Source organism: Acanthopagrus latus, chromosome 19, assembly GCF_904848185.1.
Source record: "Acanthopagrus latus isolate v.2019 chromosome 19, fAcaLat1.1, whole genome shotgun sequence".
NCBI lineage: Eukaryota > Metazoa > Chordata > Actinopteri > Spariformes > Sparidae > Acanthopagrus > Acanthopagrus latus.
In genome coordinates, this window is record NC_051057.1 from 8,177,885 (window position 1) to 8,201,707 (window position 23,823).

The window sequence follows — 23,823 nt, forward strand, 5'->3', positions numbered from 1 at the left end:
TTAATTTTAATGAAAATGCACAGATATTTTCCAATGTTTTTTTTTTATATATACATATACATAAAAAAAAATACAAATGCTCTTCCACACAGACATACATAACACCAATATTTTACAGGCCCATCTTCAAAAGAATGGCGACTTTTTTATAATCAGCTCACTTTACGTTATAGCAAATACGCAGGAGAGGGTTGCCTTTAAGTTTTAAATACTTGTAAATAGACTTTCAAAGAGACAGAAATGCAGTTAAGCAAAAGTGATTTGCAACAAAAACAAAGCTATATTTTACAGTATGAAATCACTGCAGAGAAAATTAGGACATTCATGCAAAAGCTATCAAAAGTCTTCAGCTAGCAGACCCAGCACATCGCAAATAAGGCATACCAGTCTGATCAGCAGCAAAGGAAATGTGTACAAATGTATGACATTTTTTTTTTTTTTTTCTCCAGTAAGGTATCAAGTCATCGGTGTCCATGCTCAGTTCAGCTAAGAATCCAGAGCCACAAATCAGAAAAGTTCAAGTAGTGGCAAGTAAATATATAGTCCAATTTCTGACAAAACATGGTTACTTAGGAGGTCCTTGTATCACAAATGATGGTGCTTTAGTTGTGATAGGAAACGTGTGTTTAAGAGTCATCATCAGTTTTTATGACATGGAAGAGGGTGACATTAAAAATTACCTGGTGTCCGTTATTCCAGGCGTACAGTGCTCTCTCTCTGGCGTTGTAGTCAAGCATGGAGATATGAAAGTACTGGTTGTGAAAGGGAATGTCTATGTATTCGTAAGTCGAAGTCTTGGTAGAGTAAGCGTAGTAAACTTTTGCTCCGGACAGGTGAGAGTTGGTGATATAGAGCGTCCCACAGATCATGAAGGATTCGCCTGCATTCCTTTTGGAGTACTCCGTGTTCCAGGTCTTCAGGACCTGCAGGGTGTCGGGGTCGATCTGGGAGATGACAACGTTCCCAGCGTTTTGATTGGTCGCGTACACAACCCACATCCCCAGTTCGTCAGCCATAACGTCGATGTCGGAGTATCCCCCCCATGTGTATGGGTACATGTTGTGGAAGCCGGCGAACTCCAAAGCACGCTGGGCCAGCACGCTGCCTGTCTCGAAGCTGTACTTGACAATAATGTTGCTTTGGTACTTGTTGTAGTAAAGCGATCCATTGTAGACCATGTGATTGGTCCCCTCCCATTTGAATGGGAGGCTGTAGGTTCGGGAAACCACTCCTGTCACGAAGTCATCCGTTGTCTTGTACTCCCGCACGATTTTGCTGTTGGTGTAACTGTCCATATACCAGACCTACAGTAGAGAGGACGGAGAGAAATGGTAGTGAGAGACAGCTGACATGAAAGAGGCAGATAAACACATGTCAACCTTCAAAAATAACCAGTATCTAATCTATAGAATTCAAAGTTCCATTCCAGCTAAAGGTGTCTTTTCTCCTTGTTCCCACAGTTATATGTTTGTCCTTCACTGTAGAGAATGATGCATGTGCAGAGTTTCACACTAGCAGGCCGTTCTTACATTTTAGAGGCTGGCCTACAAGCATGATTTGTGACATCACACAATCTGAAAGCCAATCATGATCCAGTATTCAGGATTTGCAAGTGTGAAACTCAAAGCCTCCTGGGCAAAAAACACAGTGAATGGACTTTATAGTGACCTAGGGACATCCTGTGTTCGGGAGTCAAATTTGTGAAAAATATGCATGTTCATATATTCTGGAATTTTGAATGAGGGAAATGTACTTCAATTAGAAGAAACTTTTATTCTGAGTGAATGAATAATATTTTTATTGACATGTGCACAAAAAGGTGAGAAATATGAGGGGAGGTGAAGCCGTGATAAGTGCAGAGACCCCGTAGAAGAAACCTAGATACTGGTGGTGGTGATGGGATGAAGAATGGCTGAAGATCTGGATGTGACGAGATGGACTCTGAAGTGGAGGAGGGTCGCTGACAGCAGCAGAGAACAGAACAGATGTTTGGTTTGACAACAGCAACATGGTTGACTGATTGAAATCACGGCAATAGCTGGTTGAATTCACTGAAAATACTGGAATAGTCTGAAAAGAGTTAAAGTAACAGAAAATTGTAAATGACTAAGCAGCCAAGAAGAAAGTCTCCCTGACTTAACTTACCCAGGGCTTCATTTTTAAAAATTTTTTTTTGCAAAACCATGTCAGACACAGTTTTTAGTTTTTATGTGTGTCTGAAAAGACACTCCACTAATTTTACCCATTGTGAGTGTGTATAAAGCCTTTTGTGGCTCCAGTGGAAGCTGTTGGTAATCTGATAAATTGCCTCCATGTAACTCACTGCCGAGTTGCATTGTGGCTAAGGTTGAGGGCAAGTTCTGAAAAGGAAGAGGAATGTATAGAATAGAAGAAGCAATATCTCTGGTTCTGCAAAATCTGGTGCCTTTTATTACCCATAATGGAACTTAACCACTGAGTCACATCACTTGAGACAGTTCTATGCATCAGATTATATTCAGCTTCCTCTGGAGCTACACAAGGCTTCACACTTTTTTCAGTGCAGCAGTACTCCAAGACCTGTGAGCACACTTTAATGTGTAAAATTAGTGGCATCACCCTTTAATAGCGACGTGGAGGGAATCTTTGAATAATTGACACGATTTATAAGAATATAAGAAAAGAAACACAGTTTAAACTATAATAACTGGAAAACATCTACTCCCCATTAGCACAGCTAAAATCAAACCTCCCTCCATAATAAGAGCCCCGTGTTCAGCTGCCGACTCTGTAAACACAACATGAGTATGATACTGTACACACAGTACAGCCCCTGGAAATCACTCCCACGCTTTTATAACTCACCCTGTTGTTTCTGGTCGATGCTAGAGGATCAGTCATCCATGCCCCAAACCGGGTTCCAGATGTCTTTATTGTAACAGGTCCAGTGATTTTCATTAATTTCCCACACGCTGTTAATAAAGAAATGCAGCGATAAGATGTGCTGTGGTGGTTTTTGTCTCTAACTAGATTTCTCAAGCCAATTTCATGCCTGTGCCACCAGAGAGTGTGCCCTCTGTGCATACTAAGATAGCACTGGCAGCGAGCTGCTTTATTCAACTTGAAGCGTAATGGTGCAACTGCTGTTCGTGGCGAGGCAACGCAGCTTTCTCATGCCTATCCCATATTATTTTTCATTAAATGCACCTAAAACATGGCAACATACCCACCTCAGGTGTCATCACCATCTTATTCTTATCAGCTGGCTTTCTCGTTCTCTTAAGTACAACAGATTTGGTTAAAGCAAATTTAGTTGCAAGGACATTAAGTCTTAAATTACATCACATCAAAATGAAAATGTAGCGCAGCACCAGTGCATCTAAGGTAAACTGCACTACTCATAAATACTTGAATGTAAATCACAGTAATCTCTAGTGTGTTTCCTTAATTTTGTTTTATGTGTGGGCTTATTTAGCCACTGTAAAGAAAATAACTGTGCAGGGAACATGCTTGATAAATGTTCAGCTGACAAATTAATAGTCAATATACTGTGCTTTACTGTAGAATTAGTGGAGGCTGTGGTTGTTGTGGTTGTTAGGTCCACAAACAGCCCCCTCTCTGCCCATTACGAGGCAACTGGTTATTGTATGCTGCTTTCAGAAGCCCTCTTTGAAAGACTGTGTACTTTGTACAACATTGCACTGTTTAAAAGACCAAAGTCTGTGAATACACCACACAGTCCTCAAGAAGAAAAACAAATCACTTCTTTTCTTCACTGGCATGATACTGAGGTGAAAACACTTTTTTTTTCTAAAGGAAACAAATTTGAGTGTGGGATGTAAGAGAAGAACAACAAAGAAAAGCATCACAGCAGTGGAGAGCGGGCTTCAAAGGTAACCTGCTTCACATATTCACATAGGTGCCTTTTTAATGAACACACTTAAACTCAATTACCACAAGGAACTCTGGCTATACAGCGTTAAAATCTACATTTTCCTCCTTGGTTTGGTAAAACACCCTTGCTACGACAATTGAAGACATCATGCAGATACTATAACGCAGTGCCACTTGTGCTAGTACTACTGCAAGTACCACTGCCAGTGCTCTCTCTAATAAGACAGTAGGAAAGAGTGTATGTTCAAACATGCATTGACCACTCACTTAGCTTGCCCATACAGCTGCGGAGCCTGTTGTCCAGTCGCAGAACTCGCTGATAGAGCTCATCGTAGTCGTAGGCCCCGAGCTCCTCCTGGATGCCAGTCAGCACCGCCGACAGGTTCCTGATTTCCTCCTTGAACTGCGAGATGAGCGCGGCATCCATCTTGTACTGCTCCAACACGGGGATCAACGGCTTCAGCTCGTCCATCTTGTCCTTAAGCTCCTGCAGAAGTGACAGCGGCGGCGGCAGAAATGGAAAACAGAGAGAGGTGGAGGATTGTGGGTAGGTGCAGTGGTCAGGGACAAACAAAGTTACAGTTCGTTTGACAGAAGAGCAGGCTCGGCTTTGGTAATGCTAAGTACTGGTATGGAAGGAATGTACCTACATACTGGATGACTAGTAACTGAATAAGAATTATATACGCCCTTACATACTGACCTTCTATAGTGTTTGTTGTATGAAAAACGAGATGGAGCTAGCAGCCGGCCATGCAGCAACAAATCACTCATTCATTCATTCACTGTCTTGATTTAAAAACCCTTTTTCAGCTTGTAAGAAACCATATATTTATCCACTATATATCTACCAGGTCAGCTAAAAAGGGGTCAACTTTCCTTCAGATGTGTTAATAGCTATCCTTTTATCTTTTCGAGTATGTTTTTTCTATACCGATGTCCTTGCCCTGCTAGTGGTCGTTCCACGCCGTTGTTTTCCCAGCTCATTTAGTGACTTGCAGCTTGCCACACCAGAGATATTTGTACTCCCATACCAGCTGTACAGTGCAGTCCACACAGGCCAACGGCAGCTGCACAACAGCCTCATAAACACCCAAAGATGTAAGCGCTTTCTGAATTAAAGAGCCTTTGAATATTTTCCTGTACGCTGCAAAGAATGTCTGTTGGCTTTCCTGCTCTTAGTCTGTCTTCTCTAAAAGATTTGCTACCACATGAGGGGAAAGATACCCACTTACAGGTCGGATACGGCTCAGCAAATGTGGAAGAGCACCTCCACATTGCTGGTAAAATTCTTAATGTAGTATTGGTCCTAAAATAATTCGGTACATTTTTTAAGTCTCTGTGTAAATGTAGAGGGAGTCATCAGCTGTTTAAAAAACAGCGAATTTGCATTAAGACTGGAAACGGGGAAACAGCTAGCTTGGCTCGCCGGTCCAAATGTAACCAGATCCTCTCATCAGCATGTCTAAAGATGACAAATGAACATGTTTGTATCCCATTTGTTTAAGAGCAAAGTGTAACAAGTTGTAGCTTAAGGGGGGACCTGAAGTCTCATGTTGATGACATAACCGATGTTGCTGTTGCATAAAGCCAGTCTGGCAGTTTCCACTGTCTGATCATTTCTTGAAGAACTCCCACTAACGCAGTGTTTTGTGAACTCGATGTCATGAATTATTCTTAATCTTGCCAGAATTTCTGGCTTGCAGAATGAAAGTGAATTGATTTTTCTGGGTTTGAATCTGACCCTGGGCCCTCTTTTCCCAGTGTCTGTCTAGCTCCCTGCTTCGAATTAAAATGAAATATAACAAAGTGCACAAATGCAAGGTCTTTAACAAAAACAAAAAAAAGCCCTACAAAATAACTTAACCTCTTTGTGTAAATAACATTGGAGAAATCAATGTTGCATAGGAACATTTACGGCATGTATATTAAAAAAAACAAAAAAAACCCAAAAACCTAAATAGAAAAGATTGATTGAACATTCGATTAAACCAGGCTATGATTAAACGAGGCTTGTGGATTACCTGGAAGTTCCTGGCCATGATGGATTTCCTGTCATCCTCAATCTGTCTGAACTTGGTTTTCAGGCCCTTCATCTGGTTTTCCATCTTCATGACATATTGGAAATCCCTCTGAGTCCGCAGGTTCAGCACCTCAATGGACTGAGACATGTTCTGCACCTGGAATAACACAAGCCATAATACATAACCTGACAAAACAGGGTTACCATCCACAGAAAGGGCACTTAGTAGTATAGAATAGTATAGTGCAGGATAGTATAGTTAGCTTTACAATAGATAATGCCTGTCTTTCTCTCCTCCTTTCCTTTCACTGGGACTAATTGAAAGGCACTTTGATGGGTTGTCCCTGGTGGGCCCGTGTGTGCTTGAACGTGAAACAGGCAATTGCTGAAAAGGAGCAAACGTGGCAAAGCCTAGCAGCAGAGCACCTGTGTTAGAGGCACATGATAAAACGTCTAGTATTGAGAGTACTACACTCCTCAAAAGGACGGTAAAGCGATTTGTTTCCCTCATCGCTCTCATCTTAAACAGGGGTTTGTGTGTGTGTGTGTGTGTGTGTGTGTGTGTGCGCGCACTGGGGAGGTAAATATCGCCCTATTACATTTGCTTACCTTCTCTAGGAGTTGGCGGAGCTGTCTGCTCTTGGCGTCTCTGGAGCACAGGCTCTGTTCTGGTGCCACCACTGTGCAGATACAGCGCCCATCAGCATCCTGGGCCGAGCTGTACACCTGCCAGCCCTCCTTCGGGCCGATAGTCTGCAAATGCAAACGAATGCACGTAAACATTATAGTTATTGATATTGTGTGTGTACGCAAGACTGGTTCTCGTTGGCGAGCCGCTAGCCTGAAGTAATGTAGCGACAAAGACGTGCTGCTGTGGATGCGTTTCACTTGAACACACCTGCTATAACTCAGCTGTACACTCTTTGCTCTTAGTATCAGTGAGACCACTTTCACATCAAAATAAGCGCGTATATGCAGGTTTTTTTTTAAAACATGGCTTGACCTGCTGATAAAATTCTCCACTGGCAGGACACAAGTTTGCCTCCCCATTTCTTTTTTTGTGAATCACATTCGTCATCATAAATACACCAGAAAAAACAGGGCACAGTAGAAAGTAGCAGATCACATGCCTCATCAGACTACACCCAGAAGAAGTAAAGACTTGTTTTAGAAAGTCTAAAAACTTGACTCGAATAAGCGGCATAGCATCACTCCTGACAAGGGGCGAAGATGTCCACCTGGGTGTTTTTCATTACAAACAATCAGAGTCTTTCTTTGCGTGACAAGGGCGTACCAAAAGGTTGTGTGCAAAATACTTTTGTTTTGAAGACTGATAAACACCCTGCTTCTCACTATGACTACACACACTAATTTGTCTCCCATCACCAGACTAGTATAATTTGGTGCGAGTTTACTGAGATAATTTGGGAATCTGAATTGCTGCCAAATTCTCCTTTTTTAATAAATCAAGGTGACAAATAGTTTAACTTACGCAGATGGATAGTGTACACGACTGTCTGCCCCTTAGCTCGCAGATTACTAACAACTGATAGCTAAACTGAATTAAGTACCCTAGCTTGAGTAATCGTCGTAGATGAACCACTCTATTGTCTTGTCATTTTAATAGATTTTAATGTAGCATTAAATGCTCCTTGGCCATGGAAGTAAGGTTAACACGAGGTCACCACATGCATGTATAATAAGAGCTGGATACCAGGTACTAAGGTGTGATAACGCAAGCTCTATGTTCACTATGGGAGTAGAAAAGTGTTTGCAGAACTTTGAAAACTAAAGACATGAACTTTGTGCAACTTAAAGCGAGTTCAAGTGTTTTTTTTCTCAATTATTCATAGGACCTGCGGCCATGCACTCTAAAGCAATACAGAGATTTAGCTGACACTTCAATCAGGTAACAACAGACAAGCAAGCCCGAAGACGCTTTTGTATTCATATAAATATTCATGCGCTTTGCCACCAAGGACTCCGCTGGTAAACCTTGTCATCCCCTATAATCCGAGTGACATATCAGTGGAAAAGGAGGTAAATTTGGAGGAGGCGGGGGATACGAACAAACAGAGGGAATGAAGGGGGGGGCTGCTGTGTATGTAAACAGTAGCTGGAAAACGCAAAGAAAAGAGGACAATGCTGACAAAGAAGAAGAAAGGAGACTTGACTGTCAATTAGAGGGAGATAGAGAGAGAGGGAGAGATGGAGGCAGAAGAGTTGGTGTGCAGGCGGATATATCATGACAGAGAGGTACAAAGACAGCAGCCATAAGATGATGAGATGAGGTGAGGGATAAACAAGGAGGGCACCGACGTGTGCTGAGGAGAGAATGAAGGAAAACAAACAGGGGAGCAAAATAAAACAGGGTTAGACAAAAAGATGGCATTTGCAGCACAATCCATCTCACTAATGTTTATCTATTGATTAAAAATCACTCAGTAACGCACGACAGCACAGACATGAATGAACGGTTCTATACGGGCGCTGGCTGTCATTACTTATTCGATCGAGCCGAGGTATGACTACATCACCCACGAGGAACAACATGTTTTACCTGTTGCAGTTTAATAAGGTTGTATTTATTTAAGAAACGGTGCTGTTGATGAACCGAAGGCCAGTTTTCTCAATATTCTCTATCCCTCACTTCATGAGAAAAGAAGAAGATCCAGCTTCAAGGCTACAATAGTTTCACAGAGCCGCGCGCCAAAGTCTGGTCATTAATCATCCTCACCAAACAGCATCCAGCAGCTCAGAGCTCTCCCCAGCTGCCCAGCGGAGTTTTGCTCCCTGCACAGGCATCACAACACACACGCACACACACACGCACACGCACACACACACACACACACACACACACACACACACACACACACACACACACACACACACAGAGAAAAGCACGGGTGGATACATGCAGTATGTACTGCACACACAAACACATAACAGGTTGCCAAGAAGATGTATTCATGTTTCCTCTGTGTTTTTTTTTTTTTTTTTTTTTTTTTCCCCCTGATCTCTCTTCGCCAGGGTTTGACTCGTGGCTTTTCGGAGGCTGAAATACAATGGTCATCAATATTTTGCGAGCGAAGTTGCCAGCAGACGATATTTTGTGCCAGCATTCAATATGTTTACTGTCAAGCCAGGGAGACACGGCGAAATGTATCACTCCCCTGTTTTTTTTTTTTTTGTGTTTTTTTATTTTGGATCATGTGGCGCTGAGGCCATGTGGTCATGTTTCAAATGGATTTTCAGAAAAATGCCATCTATATAATCAGCGCTCAGATGCATTAACCTTTTCTAAAAAGCAAACTAGTTTATCCAAGACATTACTGATCCTGTGTTTATCCCAGCAAAAAAACTCACCTGTTAACATCTACTCATTAGTTGTTTTTTTTTTTTTTCCTGTTTGACTTGTGGATGATTTCTAAATCACATCACAGCTCTCAGAGTGCTCAGTCGGCTCCACAGCCTCCCACTTTCGGGCTGAGTGAATAAAACCTTTAACGGCACTGCAGATATTAGCTGGTGAATTTTCAGCGTGCACAACAGAACCGCGACTTGCAATCTAAAAAGTAAGCCCTGCCACAGCAAACACAAACACGCACATTTTACCAGGTCAGTCAAGAGTTTCTGTTTACATAAATTGCTGTAAACATAAACTCTCACTTCCTGCAGTTTTTTTTTTTTTAAAAGTGTCTTCTTTAAAACCTTTACACAGATAAAGGTGCTTCAGTGCAGTAAAAACCGTGCTATGTTGTAAAACTGCAGCACTTTTCATCTGAAATCGGTTCCTATACATTTACCTGGATAACTGCTCTGACCCCCTTCTGTTTCCTAGACAACAACAGCAAGTCTGTCTCCATTACGTTTCTCACTTGAAATTAACTGAAAGCTATTTTTACATCTTAATCTGTCTGTTAGTATCTATTCCTTCACTTGTATCCTTTTTTAACTATTGAGGACTCTTTGGACATGGATATCTTCTTCAGGATGACATGAGGATAAAAGAATAACAGAAATAAAATAACACACAGTGATACAACAACATCTCAAATAGCCTGACAATTCCATCAGTCTCACCACAACCATCACTTCATTAGATACCATCATATTGTACAATTGTCCATGTTGCCGTATCCACCCAACAACCCACAAAGTAATCTAATATCGGGCTGTTATGTGGAAAACAGGCCTCGATTAATGAATGATCTATTATAACTTACTAACTGAAAGAGCATCACACAGTCCAGTAGCCATCTATAATGAATGATCATGGCTTTATTACTTTTATTGCTGCACACAAGGTCAGTCTCACTTCCAGGGCCTATTAATGTTGGACTTTTATGAGACGACCTGATTGAACTGTGAATTAGCCCTCCAACTTTTCACGCCTCAGTGAAGCCAAGAGTGACAATTACAGTACTGTATATTAGGACTGTATCTGTCATCTGGCCAACAAAGTATGACAGGAAAGGATGTATAATAATATGACATAATATGACATGTTTATGTGTTGTTAACAGGTCTGTCTCATACGAGATTATCTGTCATCTGGCCAACAAAGTATGACCAATCCGAACACCAGCCACTGGCAACTTCACAGGCTGAGTCACAGGCAACACAGTCGGCCGGCTTGAGTCGAGCTGAGACGTGTCAGTTCACACTGCTGCAACCTTCCCTTGCATCTTCATGAAAGGGTTTTGTCTCATTACATCTGGAACCTTTGGTCTGAACCGCGACTACAAATTTGCTTTGGAAATTCCAAAGACACAAAATGAAACATCTGTTTGCAAATTAAAAAAAGTACATTTGTTGTAACAATTCAAGTTTAAGCGCTATCACCATGGGTGTCTATATTCAGGTGGACAGCTCTGTTTGTTCACAGCAGGCATGCTGTACATAGGTAGGGTTGACTTTGAAAATTATAGATCTCTCGGTTAAAGCATCCTTAGTCAACAGTGCACCTAAGAAGTGTAAACAACGAAGATAATGAATTCCACCTAGTGGAAGACATGATTCATGCTCTGCACAGCACACAGGTATCCTGTCAATTACACACCTAATTGAATCCCTCTTCTGTTTTGTTATTCTGTCATCAACATGTATTTCACTTTGGCTACTTTACACTTACCATTAACTTTGTCCTCATCAACCTTTTCGTGTGATTGAGGGAAAGACACGGGGGGCTGATGTGGGAGCGAATGCGAATGGAGGGGCTGATATATTAAGATTGAGTTACTCAGCGACGTCAGGGAGAGTCTGCTGCTGTCATCAGCTCCGAATCACTTCCTGTGCACATACCCTTGACCAGGAGCAATTCACAATTATACTTCTGAAAACACTGATGGAAGGACGGGGGATATTAGATGTGTTGCTGCCTCCTTTACTTTTGTCTTTTACAAACTTAGTTCAATTCTTATTCTAAGGCCCCTGTTCAGTCTCTGTTTTCTTGTCCTTTAGCCCTGCATACTACTTCTACTTGTGATGTTTGTGTAAAATCAGAGCAATCATAATTTCATGGAAGATATTTTGCCGCTCTCTGCACCCCTGCATGCTAGACCAAGCAAGCATCTGCCACTGTATTTGCGGGCCCGTATACTCTGGCCCGACTGTCTTCACGGTAAACGAATCTCCACCCTGCTGTGTATAGCCTTGGTCTCTTGATCTAATTTCTTTTGCCACTGTCATGAAGGCTGATTCCATTTGCTACTCTGCAGCAGTATGAGTCTGGCAATGTGAGGAACTCCCCAGAGGGATACCACAGGTGAGAGGCTGGCGCTAAAAAATTAAAAGATTGTCAGTGGCAGCGGCAGAAATCAATCTGTTATAAATACAGTCTGGATTCATAGTGTGAGAGTTAACAAAATCCCTCGAAAGAAGCAGCTGGAGCTGCATAGAGGAAACAAACGGACGTTATAGTGTAACTCTATGCAACCCTTCAGGCTGTCCTGAACACTCTGTTCGGCCCTTCGAAGCAATTGTCTGGAAATATTCAAAGCATCAATATTGGAGGGAGGGAAAACACAAGCTCTCAAAGTGGCTCTTGCTATTTACCTATGCACTTTGCTGTTGGCATAATAGTAAGTCTATGAGAGGCAAGAAGAGGAGGGAAGACATTAGTTCTCGTTCCTGCCTCCAGAGTCTCCTAAGACACGTCCCAGGCATGGAGGGTCTGAGTGCTCATCACAGGCCTGTGCTCAGAAGACCACATTTGAGCTAGCGGATCAGAAATGCTCCCTCGCCGGCTCTGTGTGCGTGGCTCTTGAGACTACTTTAGAGGAGCTCCATTACTCGCCTCCTTTCTCAGTCTATCTACCTTTTATTCTGTGCAGCCTGTGCAACAATGCCCTCATTTTGGGAATTTGACACCGACTGCCGCGGACAATAGCAGTTTTGACGCATTATGGTCAGCACAAATGGACATTATTACCTCTGCCAGCCTCCGTCGGTTGGTTTGTCCGCAGGATTACACAAAAGCTACTGAACAGATTTCTAGGACACTTGGATAAAAGACAGGTGCTGGCCTCGAACAGACCTCATTAACTTTTGGTGCAGTTTCGAATGAAGGGCCAGATCCAGGCGCATTTTTCTCACTTTCCTTAATATTGGAAGATTTTTCGTCAATTGTGAACATTTCTCATGACAAAAGGTGCGGATCTTGATGGAAAAAAATGTTTACGTACTTAGGTGGCTGTTGTCCAAATAGGATTTGATGTTGATCCAAATACAATCAGGATCTAGCAGATTTAAGTATGTTTGATGGGTTAGGATGCATTGGGGAAAAAAAAGGGCCTGCTGGGCGTTGGCAGAGGAGAATGGAGGTACAAGATCAGTGGAAATATCAGTTTCAGTTTCATACAGTATCAGAACATCCAACTTGTCATTTGTCCCGTTTCTACTTCGTTGGGCGACAATCAGTTGTTTTTGTTTAACTTGTATTAGCAGGTTAGAAAAATCACTGTGTGAGATTCAAACTTAAAAAAAAAAAAAATCCCTGTTATTCATTTCAAAAGAACATCCAGGTGCCAGAGACGCCAATAAAGCTAAATCTCTCATCACAGTAATGCTGTCGTCCTGCCTGCCACGGGACAGAGACCTAAACAGATGCTATCTATCTAGTCATCTATCAACCTGTCCAAACAAAAACCCACCAGGGTATTGGAGGCAAGTGAACTGGAATGCGCGTGTCGGTGCAGTAACTGATGATCATGCTGCTTAAATGAGTTAACATTTTAGCTCTGATGGCGGGGGGAGATGAACTTGCATGTGCAGCCAGCTCTGTAACCACACTGATGCAGACATCCAAGACGGCAATGACAAACGGTAACACCCCTAAACACGGCGGCAACAGCAATCCTGGCAGCTGTAATCCCGAGACCAGAAAGGTTGCAGTAAGATACTGACAAAGAGACGGCTGCATGCCACGGAGGTAAAGAGGGAGGGGGTGGGGGGGAAATAAAGAGACACGGCAGCAGAGAAAGCCATCTTTTCTCTCATATGTGACTGTGATGAAAGGCGTGCGGGGAGATTAATTTCCTAGAGGCGTGCCACCTTCTTGCCTTTTTTGACCCCGGCGAAGAGAAGATTGAATAGATAATTCCACAGGAGCTCGGCACATTCGCACGGTCTCTGAATGAGCTCCGGCATTATCTCGCTCACGCCCTCTTGCTTCTTCACTGGGGTGCGCTTCAATGAGTTTTCTGACTGAGCGAGACGACACGTCAGTCATAAGCGCCACGGAGGACGATAATGAAACAGTCATCAAACATTATCGGCGGGGTAAAGCCAGTGGACAGCTCCGGGCCACACTGAATGGCACGCGCATACACAAGCAGAATACTAAGCAACGGTGACAGTGTTGTGACACAAAGCCGCGTCTCGGTCAGGTGGAGGATGTCTCGGGCTGTGATGGGTGCCTCTGTGCTTTTATCCGTAGAGAAGTGTCCCCTCGACTGCCAGAGTGTCACTGAGGTAAATAGGGTAAATCGATGGAGCTAAAATTAAGCCATGGGATGATAAAACTGGTGTTTTTTTTTTTTTTTCGGAAAGTCTGAAGGACCCTCGCGTTGAGCATTACCTAAGGAGACACTGTAATTGGATTTTTTTTTTTTTTTTTTACTTCTTATGTTGGTGATTCTAGTGGAGCAGTGTGCCATGATAAGAACCCTCCTTTAATTGATCAAATTAAATCTGTATCATCAACATTCGCATGTCCTGGCAGCTCATCGGTGTGAGTGTTCGAGAGCGTGCTCATTAGCAATCGCATAAGAAACCCTCGACGGCTTTACCCCTCCGGGAAAAGGACATTTCTGCCATGTTAATGCCACCAAATCTGCAGACTTTTCACAAAATGCTGCAGCAAAGGTGGTTCATCTGATTTTTTTCCCTCGCTCTTTAGCAACCTTTTGAATTTCCTGCTCCCAATTATGCTTGGTAGCGGTGTCAGTATGTTGGGGATGTTGAAGCCGCAGTAAAAAAAAACCAAAACGCTCCACTTCAGTGTCCACGCTGATGTCGAAGCAGAAGAATGTGCTGAAAATAAGATTATGCAGAACTTAAGGATGTATGTGTTCACTTCGCTTGCTGCTCAGCAGGGCAACAGACAATAATTGCATTTATGGGATCCACTCTGGGTAAAGCAATACCATCAAAATACTGCTTTAAACTCTTAGATACCATCAAATTAGTATGATCATTGCATTCCCGGAGGTTCTTTGAAGCTATTTTCCAATTTATTTTGCTTAACTACTTTCCTTAAACTTGCTTCCTTTTGATTTTAACTCCAGTTAATGATAGTTTTTGCTTTGAAAAACTTTCAGCAACTTCAACAATACGTGCATGTACTTGTTGCTTTAAATTGAAGTACGATGAAATGGGAATATACAGCAATTAACCGACTAAATGTGGAATTGGTCACATTTCTTCTCATGCATTGGAGGAATTACTGTGTAAATGCTGAACATGTGTGAAAAATTGTGAGAAAGACGCACTTTGCTTTTGAAGAAAAGAAACATCTTAGACTGTTACTGATCACATATGTCTCTAAACCCCACCCCTGAACAATGATTGTCCAATCATGGCTTAACAACTATCGCCAGGCGAAGCAGGTCTGTCTAGCTTTGGATTTCTCTACATATATTGAAGCCGAGTGCACGGCTGTGCTCAGAGTGATACTTGACATTTAAAGGGAGCGAGCATGGTGGCTTTTTATCGAGCCTCTCCAAATTCAAATACACAAGAGTAAAATTGCAAGGAATGGATAAAACGGGCTGCAAATGTGCCGAGTGTCTGGCTTACTATCTCTGTCCCTTCGATGATAACTGAGTATTAACTTCTAAAAGCCATGTAGAACCTATTCACGATCTATATTTGTCTGTAGGGTTACATCCATGTTTGACAGTGTGGAAGTCAGCCCTGGATGCTGAGAGAGTTAGGGATGCTGACGCTGTAGCTGCTCTGTCCTGCTCTCCTGCATTTGGGGAAGTTTACAGAGCTCCAGTTGCCGAGCCAGTGCTACTCAAGCATTTAAAACAAAGGTAGAATAGCAAGCCTCTGCTCATCCTTTTACATAATAGCACTCCCAGTCAAGAAAGCTTGCTGCATCGCTAACTAGCCAACAGCAGCAGTAGTCAGCACTCACTCTGGTGAGATGCTGACCCCCAGCTGTTTGGAGTTCTAGAGGGATTCTTACATATTGCACCTTCAAGCAACAAACATGTTCTCTTGTGATGTTAAACTTGAAGACATACTTTTCAAAAATAGTATCAGGATTGCACATTAACTCCTGGACGCTATTAAGTACAACCACAGTCTGATCTGCTGGTCATTGAGCAGCTCACTGGAGGGTTAAGGGCCTTGCTCAAGGGCACTTCAGTGGCGATAATGAGGGAGGGGCAAGTGCTGCCTTTCACCTCTCCCTCTCAGATTTATCAGGCCAGTCAATTAAACCAGTGACAAGTTCGCTTCTCTAGCCTTTACACCACCGCTGTTTAGAATTAAGTCAGATCTTAAACTGTCATGTATGACACTTCTAATATAAGGAGGAACTAGCTGTACACTGCAATCAAATAACAACTGCATTCCACAAGTATTATAAAGACTGCTTTTACAATTCTCATTTTGAAACGAGTCAGCTGGACCCATAAAGACCTCAGCCAGACTGAAGAGAGATGAAATGTAACTAAATGCATTTACTCATGTACACTCACTTCTGAGGTCCCCGTGCTTTCTCAAGTTATTTCCATTTTCTGCTTTATACTTCTTATACTTTAATATTGTGCTTTTTACTCAATTGCAAATGATAACTTAAAAATGTTTGAATATTAGATCTGATAATCAACAAGCCTAACAACTGGTCTACCCATAGCATACAGTACAACATGTAAATACATATATGATTTACTTGTACTTGTACTTTTGATAGTTTGGTACATTTAATATTAGTTGTTTGAAGGCTTAAAATGAGCCCGTATGTATAGTACTTAACGCAGGATATTTGCTTTTACTCAAGTATGTCTTTATTGTACTTTTGACAGCACCAGTTTTTAACCCGTCGACGTTGGCTTCTTTATCTTGAAGATCTAATCTCCTGGGGAAAGATGCCATTTCAGCTGTGAAAACTGACATTTGCTGGCTGTAAAATGAGACATCAAGGACCAACTAGAACCAACTAAAAAAAAGATGCCATCACAAATTTCAAGCTGTATATCTGTCACCATGATCAGAATAAAATTGATTTGTACTGTGCAAAAATGGAACGCTTTGCCACAGCAACAAAGGGGCACAGGGGATTTGGTCAGGTCCACACACACACACAAAACTACAAGTACACAAAAATACCCAAACCTCAGTCTTCGGTAGCTTATATCAAACTAAACTCTGATCTGCTACCTCAGCATCAGTACTAATCTCTTTCTCTGTCGGTTTAAAGCTACTGAATTAGTTATATTAGCCTACATTTTATCTTTGCTGGTAGGAAATTAACAAGCGCAGCCCATAATCATCTCACTGGTTGACTGAGTACAGTATAAATTTATTGAAACCACAAATGCCTTTCATTCCTATCAAGTCCAGCCTTTCAGCTCTCACGCAGTGATCGGCGTCTAATATAAAGACCGCTCGGGCTGTAATTAGAGTAATCATAAGGGGAACAGAGGGAGAGGGCTGTAACGATGCCCCTGGTAGTTTCAACATCATGTCTCAACTCCTGTAATTATGCTTAGACTATTATTAACTGAGATGCACTCACCCAGGGGAACAGAAGAGAGCTCAAAACAAGGGAAAGTCACTTTAAAGAGTCGTATTCATCGTGTGTGTGTGTGTGTGTGTGTGTGTATATATAAAAAAAAAAAAAACCTATAACCATTTATGTGTTAATATTACCTCTGATGTCTTTATGGAATGAATAATAACCTTTCAAAGGGGCAAAATGGTGCAAAGAACAGCAGAACAGAAAATTGTTCAAAGGTAACTGTTGGTGATCTGTCACTGTCAGTGCTTGGACGTCGCATTGCTAATCAACAGGATGAATTCATTTGCCTGACAAACATGAGCTCCATTGAATTGCCCACAAAAATGTGTCAGCCCCACGCACCGAACAACAGACACATCCTAAAGCGCACGTTCGAAACGAAGTGACAGCAAACTCATTAGAACCTCACACAGGCTCACACAGTCTAACATTTCTCAAAGTCTGAGACACAAAGCGTCATATATTTACCCTGCTGCTGCTATAAACGATTCACATCCATCACCGCTGGACTTACTTTCTTTATTTCCAGTCCATCGCGTCTGACAGCCCCCCTGCCTGCTCCCAACATGAAACATGCAGCGTCACAACTAATGACTTTGCTGGTTGGCAGTGTGGCGAGCTGTTTGCTTAGTTTGTGTTGACACATATAGTTAGAGGATGTCATCCTTAATTTAGCCTCCGGTGCAAGAAAGCCATGTGAGATATGAGACCCTCCAGCTTTTTTTTTTTTTTTTTTTCCTACCGTCTCTGAATGGCTGCGTGCGATTGTAGGTGTGTCCCCACGGCAAGTCTCCTCTTTTTAATACGGCATCTGTGCCAGACAAATGTTGCTACCCAGCTTGAGTGTACCAGGCGCATGAAATGTTAATGGAAGCCGAAAAAGAATTTCGAACAAGCAAAAAAAAAAATCGGCGGCTGGCAGACGAGCCCCTTCAGCTCTACTTTGCACAATAACTTCAAAGAACGCCTCTCTGTGTTTCACATGATTAACGATCAACAGGACGTCGAATCGGAGAGAGGATGTAAAATCTTCTCTGCAGGGTTCCCCCCCCCCCGCCAACCTCTGCAGCAGTGAGCATGTTTCATATGATTAAATCACACATGATCAAAACCGGAAAATATAGGAACAGCGGCTGGAAACTGCACCTTTAATAAATAACAAAACTGGCATTTACGTTACAAGTGGATTAGAGTGTGACTGCATGTGGGTGTGTGTATACGCTTGCCCGCCACCTACCTCATGCAGCCGCCTACTCACAGCATCTAACAAGCAGGGCAAGTTCCTACACAAAGCTCCATCCCACAGCTGTGGTAACTAGCCTAATCCCCAAGAGAAGCTGCTCATCAACATCCATATTATTCACAGTTACTCGAGTTTTGTTCAGCGCAGCCATGCACACCTTTTTTTTTTTTCTGCCAGGGCACAAACAAATCAAGAAGGATTCAAGTTCATGATGCACCCTAAGAGAAGGCACAATAGTTTGCACCTGTTTGCTGACCCTGGCCAGATTACTTCATATCCTAGAGAACAACATGGCACTATTTGGCAGCAAAATCATTTTTCTTCTGACAGATTGGTGATTTTAATACTGAAATACATTAAAAGAGACCGATCTTGCTTTTTGTTTTTGTTTCCTTCAGTGTTTTATAGGTTCTTGTGCATGTAAAAGATCTTCAAAGTTAGACAGGTATAAGACCACAACAACAGAGGCTCCTCTCTCCCAGAGAAAACAATGCTCCCCAAACGCCTCCTGTGTCACCTTTTATTATGTGACTTTGTGACATCACACTAAGTCACCATGTCACACATTTGCATTATACCTAAGGGCTAGTTTGGCATGCAGGAATTGATTTAGCAAAGCTTCTCTGTTGTTGTTACTGGTGCTGGCTCAGGCGCGTGTAAGCTGACCAATCAGAGCTGACTGGGAGACGTGGCATTAAAGAGACAGGAGCTACAACAGAGCATTTCAGACAGAAGGGGGATAGAATGCTGTTGCACTGGGCAATATGAGAAAACTGATGTGTTTTAGAGCATCAAAGTATTTAAATGTAATGCAGTAGTAATGCAAAACAATCATGAACCCAAAAATGAGCATGATATGTTTCCTTTACGTTCCTCTATTTACTGGATAACTGGATTTCAAATATAGTTAGAAGGAGCATCCTCATCTGGATATACTGCACAGTTACACAGTAATATTGAAGCTATTGTGCTGCACTGACGTGCAAATAATCACAACCTGTTTCATACTGGCATTACCAGGTCATAAAACAGAGTTATACAGAAAGACAATAGTGAAAATACATAAAATATAACTTACATAAAATCAATGCGATTCAAGGCAAAAAATCTCAAAATGGACTTTTAGACAAAATTACAGCCATTAGCTGACTATGGAGGGATACGTCTCAGTGGGCAGCTGAGTCCAAGGCACAGGTCTGACGTCAGACTCCTCAAGTCTGTTACATCTGTCTTTCTCCTCCAATCGATATGTCCTCCAGGTGCGGCATATAATGTGTAATCATAAAACACAAATTCCAGTCATCATTTTGATCATGATGAGAGTTACACAGTGCCGTTAGCAGCCACTGTGTAATTACCCGGCTGGCACAGACCATAAGGGAAAACTACACTATGCAAATATTTCATTTTCCCACAAAGGCTCCTTAGGGATCCATTGTGTACACTGCAGAGGTAATATCTGTCTAACCAGATGCCACAGCACAACAATGTGAAAATCCATACCATCAGCCCTAGCTTTAGCCACTTTATCCAGAGAAGATCTGGGTTGTAACAGGTTATTTTAAAGTTGCTCATCTAAACCTGTGAGGGGAAAAAAACCCTGTAAGGCACTAACACATAAACTTAAATGCCAAGCGGTAGAGGCTGCCACCTCTCCCTTAAATGAACAAAGCCCTGTGTACAAGATCTGACAGCCTGTGAGTGACAGATTTATAATTTCCAGCTTAGTGTAATACCATAAAAGGTTCGCCTTTCCAGATCATTTTTAAACACTGAGGCAGAGAGGCCTTCAGTGCCGTACGTGCTGGCGATTTGCATGCAGCTCTTGCTCCAGCAATATCTTCTCATATTCCTCCACGGCAGTAGTGTTTTCATTGATTTAATCACAAACAGATGAGGGTTACAGACTGAGCTGAGTGATTGTCATGAGAGGTAACCAGAGGTAACACTGCAGAAACATACTTCTAAAATATAAATGGGATGACAGAGTAGATAGCCAGAGCTCTTTGTTAATGAAGGGACCAGGGACACACAGGGCTGGAACGATATTATTTTTCAATATTGGTCAACTTATCTAATGCTTATCCATCTTACTGAATTGCTTGACCTATAAGGTGTTTTAAACAACAAAACTGAAGGCATCCAACTGCCTTTTTGTGTAGTCGAAAATCCAGTCGAAAATCCAAGGCATTTGAGATCGCATGAAAGAAAAGGCAGCACGTCCTCACACTTTAAGAGCTGCACTGCAACCAGGAGACATTTGTTTTTCTACTTGATAGATGACATGAAGGATGAAGTGATTAACAAAACTGCCATCAGTTTGTTTTCTGTCCATGGACTAATTGGTTAATGGCCTGACGTGGATGGATCAAGCATCTCAACCATATGAGTTAAGCGCTGTCTGCAACTGGAGTGGAGTCTCATCAGCAGGCACTACGCCCCGCTCAGAAAGGTTTGGAAGGCTGCGTGTGAAACAATGAGTAGCATTTCCATATTTCCTGTCATTCTGCTGCATAGCCGGAGAGCATGTGCAGTGAAGTTTCAGCACCGGCAGAGTGGAAAGCTCCTCAGACCTCACCCTCACTACCAGGAGACCCCGAGCCCTGAGCAACACATTCATTTATCCATTAATCATAAGGGACTTTGACTTGTCAGCTATAGTCATGTTATTCCATCTTTACCTCATTTCAAAACTGCCCATGCAATTCTATTTCCCTTACATTTTCTTATGATTGAGCACAAGGGCTAAAGCCAGCACTGACAGAGGCAGGCAGAGGAGGGACGGTCCTTGGTGAGGGGAGGAGGAGGTTATGCCACTGGGACATATCCCTGCTCCTGCTGGACAGTAATTCTATGACACAAATGAAAGCAACTTTAGGTCTCAAGCATCAGCATCCAGGCTATTGGAGGCAAACAATCAATATCCCGTGCTGACATGCCTAATGTGCATGCCCTCACAATTGCATTATAAGCCATTTAGCCTCCAAACAGGAGATCCACAAGTGGGCGAGATGGGTGAACAATCAAAGGCGATTAGCCACAAAAAGAATTTGTGGTTCAGCATAAACCCGATTTACATTTAAATCAACGCAGTGCTCCTCAGGGAAGTGAATTAATGCTGGTGCGACTTTCTGCTTCTTGTGCGATCGCCACAGTTGTCTGGTGCGCAGTTTGACTTGAGTGTCATCTTTGTCATCTGAAACGGCACTCGAACACCTACACGAAATGACGCGACTTGCATTTCACCAACAAGCACTGCGTTTTCTAAGTTTTTCGATTAGATTCTCGCCATGTGTCTCAGCCCACCTTTGCGGGGGAGGTTTGCAGGCGTGCTGATTATCCACAGTTGGAAGATAATTATTCTGGAAATCAATACAGCCGAAGTGTAGTCCTGTCCTTAAGGACGTGTAAAGCCCATTAAATCATATCCAGCCGGCTTTGTGCTCCTGGCGGTAAACGAGACCGTATTAAATTGGGCGACTTTTGAGTGAAGTTTGGCGCGACAGCCTCTGTGACAGAAACCCGTCACGCATCGGGGCAGAGAAACTACGTGCACCGCGTCTTCCAAGCGCGTAACATTGTCTTTAATTGTGAGCAATAATCACACTGAGGCTCGGACATGAAACAGGTTGCAGGGTTGTAAAAGAGTAAGAAACTCACCATGGAGGGATATAATCCGAAGATGGTGAGGGAGAGGACGGGGTACAGGACGCTCAACAGGACCCGCATGCTGACGGGCTCCGGGCAGCCACTTTTCTCCAATGTGCAGTCCTTAAACATAGAGCTCCTGTGCTGCTGCTCGCCGTCCTGCGCGTTTTCTTACTGTGGTCCGACCGCAGAGAGAGCGCTCCGACGGCGGCGCGGCGACCACACGCTCAACGGCATCACACCCACCGCTCTCCGGTGCTCCGACTGAAGGCAGTGCCGGGGAAAAAAAGTTTTGAGCGAAGGGTGGGTGGGGGATATTCAAAAACCTCAGGTCCAGCAGACTGCAGGGGAGGCGCAGCAAGGCTGTGACATCACTTGATGGGTTTAGCGCTCTATCTATCTATCTATCTATCTATCTATCTATCTATCTATCTATCTATCTATCTATCTATCTATCTATCTATCTATCTATCTATGTTTTTATTCACCTTCACATTTGTCCATAATTATTTTAACATATGAAAATGCCTGTTGATTTCAGTGCCGCTGCCTCCTACCATCACTATGCACTAAAGACTGCTTAAAACTACTGTGTGTTTGCGGCTGTAAACTGACAAGTTACAGTCTAACATATAGTCCCCACTCGCATATCTAGACGAGGAGGAGGAGGAGGAGGAGGAGGAGGAGGAGGAGGATGATGATATAAGAGCTGGTCTTCTCTACCTTACAGGTGTCTGTCACTAATCGTGTTGCATTGTGCTTGGCTGAGATCCAGATGCTCTGTGGTCATTAACACGCTCTTGCATCTCACAGTTTACACACCGCCTTTCACACCCAAAGGTTCCCATACTCAAGGTCATCAGGATAAATAGTGGACGTGAAAAAGGTTTCACCATAACAACAACAACAATATTCCCTGCTGATGTTTTTTTTTTATGACTGTCACTCAGAGTGAGAGCTATGAGTTTTTTTTTATTTACAAGGTTGACTGATGAGTTCTGCACACACCTGTTTTTTTTTTTTTCAACCTTGGAACAGTTTTTCTGTCTATCTCCTGCCTGAGATTTTCACCAGTAGAGCAGCGGTGGGGAGATGAGATGCCAGTGCAGACTAGTGTGACGGGGCTGCCTCTAGAAAGTCGGCGGCACGATGCCACGAGATGCAGCGCTCGCAGCTGAAGTCTTCATAATCTGGACATCGGCTGTGTGACACTTTTGCTCTTGGGTGTCGTGAAGTAGAGTCTCTCCAAACAGTCTGTGTCCTTGTCTCCTTTTCTGTGCAATAATGTGTTTTCTCTTCAGTTTGGTTACATTTGCATCATCTTTCTCTTCACCTTTTACCTGTCTCGCTTCTTTCTTTATGATTTTTAGTGCCCTTCAATAGGTGCACAAGATAACAAGAAGTCAGTGTAAAGCAGGGCTATAAGAGGGGAGGCACAACTATACTGGCAGGACATGCTAGACTGAAAAGCCGTGGATGCAGGGAGTTGTCCAAAATTTTGTCCTACACCCCTGCTGTCAAGAAAAGCATTTGGAAGTTTCAATGTTTTTGTTTTTTTTTTCTCTTCTAGACTCTAAATCTGTTGTGTGTTTTCGTTACATCAGCAAGGCGTTTCTCACTTGGAAGAATGTTAAATTGGCTAGCAGGATCTTCCATGTGTTCTTGTTGGCTTGGGTACTGTATGAAAACACTTTGGACCGAGTTGTGGAGTTAGAGGAGGCAACTGTTGAGATATCAGAAAAAAACTGAGAACTGTTTTGAGCTCTTCACTGAAATGCA

At 42.7% G+C, this 23,823-nt stretch overlaps 1 protein-coding gene across 1 annotated transcript; it reads right to left on the reverse strand.

Moving 5' to 3' along the window:
* Positions 1 to 427: 427 nt before the first annotated feature.
* Positions 428 to 22,614, reverse strand: olfm3a (olfactomedin 3a). The gene is made up of 6 exons (XM_037078330.1): positions 22,057 to 22,614; positions 6,506 to 6,649; positions 5,898 to 6,053; positions 4,141 to 4,360; positions 2,845 to 2,951; positions 428 to 1,304 (listed from the first exon to the last, which is right to left on the reverse strand). Exons 1-6 carry the CDS (start codon positions 22,174 to 22,176, stop codon positions 627 to 629), a joined length of 1,425 nt encoding a protein of 474 aa, XP_036934225.1. The 5' UTR covers positions 22,177 to 22,614; the 3' UTR covers positions 428 to 626.
* Between the last annotated feature and the right edge of the window lie 1,209 nt (positions 22,615 to 23,823).